The sequence below is a fragment of the Chionomys nivalis genome, chromosome 21 (genome assembly GCF_950005125.1).
Source record: "Chionomys nivalis chromosome 21, mChiNiv1.1, whole genome shotgun sequence".
Taxonomy (NCBI): domain Eukaryota; kingdom Metazoa; phylum Chordata; class Mammalia; order Rodentia; family Cricetidae; genus Chionomys; species Chionomys nivalis.
Window position 1 is genome coordinate 23699699 of NC_080106.1, and position 9498 is coordinate 23709196.

At 46.2% G+C, this 9498-nt stretch overlaps 1 protein-coding gene across 3 annotated transcripts; it reads left to right on the plus strand.

Annotated features, from left to right (window-relative positions):
- Positions 1-424: 424 nt before the first annotated feature.
- LOC130863608 (liver carboxylesterase-like) lies at positions 425-8224 on the plus strand. 3 transcript variants are annotated; one of them, XM_057753750.1, is made up of 12 exons: positions 425-536; positions 1079-1283; positions 3099-3237; positions 3900-4033; positions 4115-4377; positions 5499-5593; positions 5859-6023; positions 6146-6199; positions 6434-6578; positions 6988-7125; positions 7551-7623; positions 8038-8224. In XM_057753750.1, exons 1-12 carry the CDS (start codon positions 461-463, stop codon positions 8222-8224), a joined length of 1674 nt encoding a protein of 557 aa, XP_057609733.1. In that variant the 5' UTR covers positions 425-460. The 3 variants fall into 3 exon arrangements, with proteins under 3 accessions (XP_057609733.1, XP_057609731.1, XP_057609730.1); XM_057753748.1 differs by having other exon boundaries at positions 5859-5999; positions 6119-6199; XM_057753747.1 differs by having other exon boundaries at positions 4115-4373; positions 5495-5593; positions 5859-5999; positions 6119-6199.
- The last annotated feature ends 1274 nt before the right edge of the window (positions 8225-9498 follow it).

The window sequence follows — 9498 nt, forward strand, 5'->3', positions numbered from 1 at the left end:
GCAGCACAGAGGTGTCATGAGGATGAAGTCACACTTAGAGTTCCTGTCCTGTCACTACTCTCCACATGCGACATCTTGAGTGTGTTACTACTCACAGAAGCCCTGTGGCTTCTCCTATTAATTTTCTGCTCCCTGACCTTCACTCCCACACCACATTGGGCCAGGGAGTATGGTGCCTCCATGTTCAGGTCAGGGATCCTGATTCCAGAAGGATTTCAGATGCTATGCTCTGTCTCTCTCAGAGTCCAGAGAAGGAGGAGAAACTGCAGAGTGACTTGGCCCTGCCTGCTGGCGATTGGCTCCCGGTGGTTTCTGCCTTACCAGTTCTGCTGCAATAAGAACTTTGCACCTGCACCCAAAAGGTATAAATTTCCTGCCAGGGCAAGGCCTACCTTCTCTGCTTCCTGCTGTCGTGAGACTGTCATCTTGTAGCAGCACAGACTTAGCCCTGGCATTCAAAATGCCACTCGGTAGATTTCCTGGCTGGCTGTTTGCTGTGGCCTGTGGGCTCCTGCTTCTCCTCCTCCACGTGCATGGTAAGACTGTCTAAGTGAACAGAGGGACCAGGGTCTGAGCTGCCCAGTTCTGCAGAGTTGGAGGCTGAGCTCGTGTGAGGGAAGGTACCAGGGAGGGAGGACCTGGTGGAGGTGTTGATGAAAGTGTGGATTTGTGAGCCTTCTAATGCCCACACTAAAGCCCACAGGATGGGCCGTGTAGCACAGGAATGTCAGGGATGTCCAGGGTTACCTTGTACTTAAGGAGCAAGAAGGGACAGAAGAACAGGAGGGATATGTCCCTCCTCTGTACATGGTTGTGGCTAGAGTTCCAAATGACCTGGGATAGTGATGATAATGCCTTCCTAATTTCAAGTGATCTGAACCTGTCATTGTGTTGACCACAGAAGTTCCCTGTCCATCTTCAAGAGGGCCAATGGGCAAGGTTTCCAGTCCTAGGTACTCATCTCCGCATCCTGCAGGCAAACTGAGAGGACCCAAGTTACCTTCCCCGTGTAACTCTGTGATAACAATGTAGGAATTTCTGAGTGTGGTGACAACCGATGGCTTCTCTCCACCCACAGGCCAGGACTCAGCCAGCCCCATCAGGAACACACACACGGGGCAGGTGAGAGGAAGCCTCGTCCATGTGAAAGACAGTGATGTTGGTGTCCACACCTTCCTGGGGATCCCCTTTGCTAAGCCACCTGTGGGACCACTGCGCTTTGCTCCCCCTGAACCCCCTGAGCCATGGAGTGGTGTGAGAGATGGGACCTCCTTTCCAGCCATGTAAGTTCTGGGGCCTGGGACCCTCAGGCCTGAGCTCTAGGCCACACTGCTGTGCTTCCTCCATCTCAGCTCTATAACAGTGTTCTTCTGTTCCGAGGGCATCTTCCATGCGGTTTTCAGAGGAATGTGCTAAGGATTAGAGAGGAACAGCTGCGCCAGGATCCTGGGTTAGAGCTTGATGCCTGTAGGGACTTAGCTGCAGGTACTGCAGTGAGGAATGGAGACTAAAGCCATTCTTCACGATCACTGTGACCATCCACTATCCAAGTGCCACTGGCTAAGGAACAGGTGCACCTGCTTTCCACTGTGAAGAGACTATGTGGAAGAAGGAGGAACCGTGGGAGTCTGGAGTGAGATGGAGAATGTCTCACTACCTGTGGTGTTGTCCGTTCATCCCTATAGCTCCCGTGTGGGCATAGCCCCAACACCCGAGTATCTTAGTTTGTTTTGTGTTGCTGTGATAGAAGACCCTGACATAAACAATGCAGAGAGGGAAGATTTTACTATGGGTCACAATTCCAGGAAAACTACAGAGGCTGAAGTTTAAGGGAGCTGATCCCAGCCCTAAACAGGAATAGGGCCTAAGGGGTACATCTTGTGTGATGTTGGCTCATAGGTGCTGTGGTAGAGAGGAAGCTCACCAAGATGCTAAGCTTCACTTTCTGGTAGAACTGACTGATACTGAGCTACCTCACTCCAGTTATTTATTCATGTGTGTGTGTGTGTGTGTGTGTGTGTGTGTGTGTGTAAGGTCAATTGGAGCTGGCAAACGTTGAGTCATCTTGCACTTGCTGCCCATGAGACCAGACAATGCACACAAATCTCAGTCCCTTTTGATGATAGCAAGTCATAATCAAGAGCAAGAACTCCAGGTCTGCCAGTGTCTTAGGATGAAGGTCGGTGCAGCTGCAAGCTCTCAAGTAGAACCAAGTGCAGACTCTCCAGAGAAACAACATCTCTTCAAGGTTTAAACAGTCTCCAAACAATTTCTCAGCCTCTGCTGACTAACCCAAACAAAGCAAAGGGATTTGCTGACTCGTTTCTCTCAATGCCAGACACAGAGGCTTTACTATACATTTCACTTAAAGCGAATCATAAAGGTTTGTGTACATATCCCTACAGACACATGCATGCCTGCTAATGCGCTACTTTGTCCATTCTTACACAGTTCAGAAGCCCCTTCCAGGGAATGGTGTTTCATACAACAGGCAGATATTTCTGTCTCCATGATTATCAAGATAATGGGTCACAGGCAAGCTCACAAGATCTAAGTCAGTGGTGCTCAACCTGAGTCACAACATCCCAGGGGTCACATATCAGATATCTTGCATAGCATATATTTGCATTACTATTAGTAACAGTAGCAAAATTATAGTTATGAAGGAACAGTGAAATAATTTTATGGTTGACCATCACTATAACATGAGGCTGATCTAGATCATCCCTAATTTTGATTCTTTCCCAGGTGATTCCAAATTGTGTCATTCATCAGTCAATACCAACCCCCACACCAGGATTTAAATAGCACGGAAGGGATGAATATCAGTACAGGAAGGCGACCATCTCATAGAGGATGGTCCCCATATTCAGCCCTCAGGGCGCTACTACCCAACGAGAGGCATCCCTAAAAGTACTGCTCCATCCCCATTCCCACGGAGCTGGGTGCCTTTACCTTGGTAGGAAGGGACTTCAGAGAGGGATCAGATGTTAGCAGGAAATCATGGAAAGCAGTAGCTGAAGGTGCATGGGAGAAAATTCAGACTAAGAATTAGGATTGATCATCACATATCTTGGACTGTCTTCCATGTTCTCCAGGTGTCTACAGACTGATGCAATGAAATTACACTTTACAGAGAAGATGAATCTGATCATGCCTCCTATGTCTATGTCTGAGGACTGCCTGTATCTCAACATCTACACACCAGTGCATGCCCGTGAAGGATCTAACCTGCCTGTGAGTGTTAGAACATGGTCAGCTGGGAGAGAAGATGTTTCTTTCTCTGGAATATTGGAAAGGAAAAAGTAATTCTGAGATCCTCTGTAGTTTAGACCCTCATTAGTAGTCTTTCTTTACTGGGGTCAAGAAGGTGATCCCAGCCATGTTGAGCTGCTTAAACCTGGGTGTGTGACTCAGAGCTATGGTTCTCTGAGAGATAAGAGGCTTTTTGTCTTTGATAAAACCAGAAAATCTTCTATCATTTTGAACCTGGCAGACCCACTCAAGAGGATGATCAAGGACTGCATATTACATCACCGAAATTCCTAGCTGCAGGTTATCTGTTGTGCCAATGGGATCTGATGTCCCTTCTGATTTGCTATCAGGAATGACACACATGGAGACAGTCCTGTTTGCTCCACTTTGATGGGACTGAGAGTGATGGTGACATCACTTGTGATGTAGAACCATTAATCTAAGCTGAGATTTCCTGATGAGGAAGTGGAAAAGGAAATATGTTTATAGTCCTAGAGTACCTCATTTTTGACCACGTCCTGAAATCCTGAGGAGATCTGCGTGTACTGATCTGCACAGAGGCAAACCAGATGCTAATCTAGTAGGCAGTCCAGTGGAGCTTGGGCTGGGTGTGGGCCTCCTGGCATCTCTGTTGATTTCTCCAGGTGATGGTATGGATTCATGGTGGTGGACTGGTTGCAGGAATGGCTTCCATGAATGATGGATCCAAACTGACAGCTACTGAGGAAATAGTAGTTGTTGCTATCCAGTATCGCTTGGGTGTCCTCGGCTTCTTCAGGTAAGCCTGGAACTGGGATGGACAATAGGGTCTTAGTAGAGCACAGATAGACCTGTGATTCCTGTCCCTGCCACTTCTCAGCACTGGAGACAAACACGCCACAGGCAACTGGGGCTACCTGGACCAAGTGGCTGCCCTACGTTGGGTCCAGCAGAATATCGCCTACTTTGGAGGCAACCCTGGCCAGGTCACCATTTTTGGCGCTTCAGCAGGAGGAACAAGTGTGTCTTCACTTGTTGTGTCCCCTATGTCCAAAGGACTCTTCCACAGAGCCATCATGCAGAGTGGAGTGGTCCTGATGCCTGAGCTTATCTCTGACACATCTGAGGTGGTCTACACAGTGAGTGTCCTCATCAATACCAGTCCTTATTTTGCTACCTCAGTCCTTGCCTGTAGTATTCTGTTAATCTCTTAAGTGGGATAAGCAGGATTATGAGAAATAATTTCTTCCAATTAATTTCTGAAAGGTGTAAAATTTAGGCTCCACCTCCCCGCAGCTTTATGCGTGATGGGTATGTTATGTGACATAAAAACTGTGCACAGTGGCTTCCACCACTGGCAAAACTGATATGTTTGTTTCTTATGACTGTGAGAAAGACCATGACCATTAATAGACACTTGAGGAGGAAAAGGTTGACTTCAGCTTACAGTTTATAGTCCATCTTGAAGGGAAGTCAGAGTAGACATTCAAGCAGCTTGTTAGAGCCTAGAACTGAAGCAGAAGCCAGAGAGGAGCCCTACTTACTGACTTGTTACCCATGACTTTCTCAGTCCTTAAGCAGCCCAGGACACCTCTCCGTGGGTGGCACTGACCACAATATGATGGAGCCTCCTCCATCAGTTAATTATCAAGAATTGCCTGGACTTGCCTATGGGCCAAACTGATAGAGGTCTTTTTTTCCGTTGAAGTTCTCTTTCAAGTCTACCCTGGCTTGTGTAAAAGTGGCAAAGAAAAAAATCTAACCAGGCTTGCTGTGCAAGTGTGAGGCCCCAAGTTCAAATCCCTGGAGCCCACAAAAGGCTAGAGGTGGTGTCGGTAAACCCAGTGTTCCTATGCAGAGATTGAAATAGAGAGAAAGTAGAATCCCTGGAAGGTCATAGTTCAGCTAAGCTATTGTAGACAAATGCACACAGGGGGTAAGGTGACAAGTGACACCTGAGGGTGCTCTCTGACCTTCACTAGCAAAATGTGATACACCATACCTATTGTCACACATGAACAACACACACACACACACACAAACAGAACAACAGCAAGAAAAGAAATACACGAGTAGAATGCTCCCTTTTCCCAACTGTCAACTCTGAGCAAAAAAAATAATGTGAACAATTCCACTTAAGTCCTTTTATATACAGCAAACAGTAGGATGTGGTATTTAGGGGCAAAGATAATTACTTGGAATCAAGGAAACTGCTCCCTGCTGGTAGAGACGAGCCAACCAGTGTCTTTTTCGTTTACAGACAGTAACCAACCTTTCAGGATGTGAGGCCAAGGACTCAGAGGCTCTGGTGCACTGTCTACGAGGCAAGACTGAAGAAGAGATTTTGACTATCAACCAGGTTAGAAGAATTGTGTGACTTGGAGGATCTGGTTACCAGCATGTGGGATGGCTAGTCCTTACTAGTTGAACCAGTTAACTTGTCTCTTGTTAACCAAATACTGTGTGCAGAAATAACAAATGGGCTAATTTTGAGGTTCATCTTCTTCTGGAGTGAGCATAGCATTCTTGGATGAGATAGGAAATGGGAAAATCATGTGGATATTCAGTGGGCACCAGAAACTTTATGTGATTGATCTTCAGCACTGACCCTTAATGCCCCTTAGGTCTTCACTTTGATCCCTGCTGTGGTGGATGGGACGTTCCTACCGAGGCACCCTCGGGAGCTGTTGGCCTCTGTGGATTTTCACCCTGTCCCCAGCATGATTGGTGTTGACAGTGATGAGTGTGGCTGGGCAATCCCCTTGGTGAGACCTGGTTCTAAGTCCCTGGTGACCCAAACTCAAATGGTGGGTGGTGGGAACTCAGAGATACTTTGATGTAGAGACAACCCATGCTATACTTAAGACTCTCCTCTACTTCCCAGTTCATGGGCCTTGATCCTATCATAAAGAACATAACCAGAGAGACCCTGCCAGCTGTTCTGAAGAGTAGAGCAGCACACATGGTGAGAGACCTTGGCTCCTTTCATGATAAAGAGGGTTCCCATAAATTTTTCTCTGATGCCACACCCAGAAATAAAAGTCAGTGTATGTGTGTGTTTCTGTGTGGACTCACCCCGAAGCTCATACCTTTCCCCCATACCTTGTCTCATCCCTGGCCACATTCCTTACTCAGAGGCTTCTGTCTATCTATCCAAGATCCTGTCCTACATCACTCTTTCTAATTCCTCCTGATGTAGATGCTGCCTCCTGAATTAAGTAACCTTCTGATGAAAGAATACATGGGGGATGTTGAGGACCCCCAGACCCTGCAAGCACAGTTCAGAGAATTGATGGAGGACTTCATGTTTGTGATCCCTGCACTCCAAGTAGCAAATTTTCAGCGTGAGTACATCTGTAACAAGACCAAGGGCAGGGAAAGCTCAGAGCTGTGAGCGCCAGATGACATCCCTTGTGTACAGGCCTGACCCACGTCTTCATCAGCTATAGGATACCAGGCACCTGAGGACACTTACCTCAGTAATTTCTTATGTCTAGTGTAAAAGAGTGATGCCTTATTTGGGACTAGATGGTAAAAAATATGCTAGTTACTCTTGGTGTCTTGTCAAAACTGCTCATCTGGGAGTGCCAGCATTACTGTTTAACAAGTTTCCCATAGCCGATCCCCCAGCCTGGAGTTTGACACTCAGCTGTGATTCCAGATAACTTTAGAGCAAGGTTTCTTGTCACCAAAGGTTGGGTAGAAAAGCTTCATGTGTGAAATCATTATGTCAGCATATGTCCTCACTCCCAGGTTCCCATGCTCCTGTCTACTTCTATGAATTCAATCATCAGCCAAGCTACACCAAGCATGTCAGGCCATCCCACGTGAGGGCTGACCATTGTGATCACCTTCCTTTTGTCTTTGGCTCCCATTTTGGGGGCATGAATGGTGAGTCGTTCTTGTTTTCCTTGAGCTGAATAGAGTCACTGATATGTTCCTGAGGGAAGGCTGAACTCTCAGTGCAGTTGAGAAAACTGAATCTCTAGGAGAAAACAGGATCAAGTAGGTGTCACCATTTCTGAGCTAAAAAAAAAATAAGACAAAACAAAAAACCTACCAACCAACACAAACTCTACCAGAGTAAGAATATGAACCTTCTTTGCCTAGCTTGTGCTAGAAGGAATGAGAACACACTAGTGTGGGAGTGAACCTGAGAGGATTCAAGTAGAGGCACAGATGGATTCTGAGTGCTTATGGAAGAGTTTAAACTAGACCTGGAACTCAGGGTCAGGCTATAGCTCCTACAGTGGAATATGAGTTGTCACCTCCATGAGGTAGCTAGGACTTGAATTTTTGTCTGCTTTTGTCTGCAGTTGAACTCACTGAGGAGGAAAAGCTGCTCAACAGGAGGATGATGAAGTACTGGGCCAACTTTGCAAGACATGGGTGAGAACACGCCTCTCCCTCAACCTCCTTATGGCTGGGTCTCCATCCAGGGCTCCTATGTGGATGTGTCTCATTAGCATGTGTAGGATCTTAATTACACCATAATATTCTCCAGCTTGGGGCACACTAAGGCAGATACTACCTAGATTTAGTCTCTTCTCATCCCACAGAGACCTGCTGTGTGAGTCACAGTATTGGAGCACTGTTCTTTAGAGAAGAAGAACAAAACTAGAAAGCTTCCCTTGCTTCAGTGGATGAGACGCTAATGAGTGTAATTTGAGTTCTACATCTGTACTCCCGTCCTCCTGCACCCTCTGGCCCTTGGCCTACTCATCCACTGCTCTGGCCCAAATCAAGGGATCAGGCCTTGAATGAGAGTGACCTCACCCTTCCCTGCTGGTGTCATATCCACAGGAACCCCAACAGTGAGGGTCTCCCCTACTGGCCTGAGTTGATCCATGATGAGCAGTACCTGAAGCTGGACATCTATCCTGCTGTGGGCCAAGCCCTGAAGGCCAGAAAGCTACAGTTCTGGACAAAGACTCTGCCTCAGAAGATCCAGGAGCTAAAGGGGGCTCAGGTCAACCGTGTAGAACTTTAGTGCCAGTCACAGAAAAGATGGGTGGGGTTGAGGGAAGATGTGGATATCCTGAGATTTAAAAGTGCGTTTATTTTTCGTTATTTGTTCCAACACTCACACAAGCACTTTAAACCTCAGCATTTGCTCTTTCACTGTGTATGACAAACCCTCTGTGTGGCACTCATCCTTCTGGACACATTTTATTAGACTCAATAAATGGTCTCACAACCATGTGGATGTGTGTTCTCATCTTTAATACTCCACTCCTTCAGGCTCCCTCCTTCCTTTCTTCCTCCCAGTATCTTCCCCTCAGTTTCATTCTCATCTCCAAGCCTCAGACCCTCTTCAAATGAAGCAGAAGCTCGGGCACTGTTGACTTCAGGAAATCCCTTGTCCTCTCTCAGCTACTTCATGTTTTCTCATACTTCTCAGTTGCCAATAGAAAATCTGATTTCCAAAAGTCCATTAACTTCATTAGTGTGTAATGAGGGTCCTAAAAAAACATAAACTATAAATTCAGCTCTTAGCGTCTGTGACCTCAGATGTGTACACACTGAGAATTACATAAGCCTGGGAGGGGGAGGGGAGAAAGGAGGGGGAGGGAAATGGGAGGAGGGGAGGAGGTGGAAATTTTTAAGTAAAAGTAAAAATTAAAAAAATAAAAGAGTTACATAAGCCCATGGCAAGATAACAAGACTCACATCTCAGAAACAAAGCAAAAAAATTATAATCTCTGGTGTGGGACAATTGTCTGTATTCTGTCAATTATATTTTAAATAAATGCTGATTGGCCAGTAGCCAGGCAGAAAGTATAGGTGGGACAACCAGACAGGAAGTAAAGGTGGGTCAATGAGAACAAGAATTCTGGGAAGAGGAAAGCCTAGTCCACGGTCCTAACCCAGCCACAGAAAAAGTAAGATGTGACTGCCCTGCTGAATAAGGTACTGAGCCACATGGCTAACATAGACAAGAATAATGGGCTAATATAAATTATAAGCATTAATAAGAAGCCTGAGCTAATGGGCCAATCAGTTTATGTAGAGCTCTGGGTGATTTCTTTGGGACTTAATGATTGTGGGAACTGGGCAGAATAGAAACCTCACACAACAAATCTCAGTAATTTACAAATGGTAACAAATAAACCTTTTGTAGACTGAGAAATCCAGGACTCAGACCTCCACAGATTATCTGTGTGGTGAGATACAAGTCTCTGGCAAGAGGTCTCCATGATTATATCTTCTGTCCTCTGCTGGTAGAATTTGTAAACAATGACATTCCAAGGACAATGTTAAGTC

Bases quoted from the DNA above. Each gene is read 5' to 3' on its own strand.
- LOC130863608 (XM_057753748.1), top strand. From the start codon at position 461: ATGCCACTCGGTAGATTTCCTGGCTGGCTGTTTGCTGTGGCCTGTGGG. The intron at 3,238-3,899 runs GTGAGTGTTAGA...TGATTTCTCCAG, and splicing joins GTGAAGGATCTAACCTGCCT to GTGATGGTATGGATTCATGG. The intron at 5,594-5,858 runs GTTAGAAGAATT...AATGCCCCTTAG, and splicing joins AGATTTTGACTATCAACCAG to GTCTTCACTTTGATCCCTGC.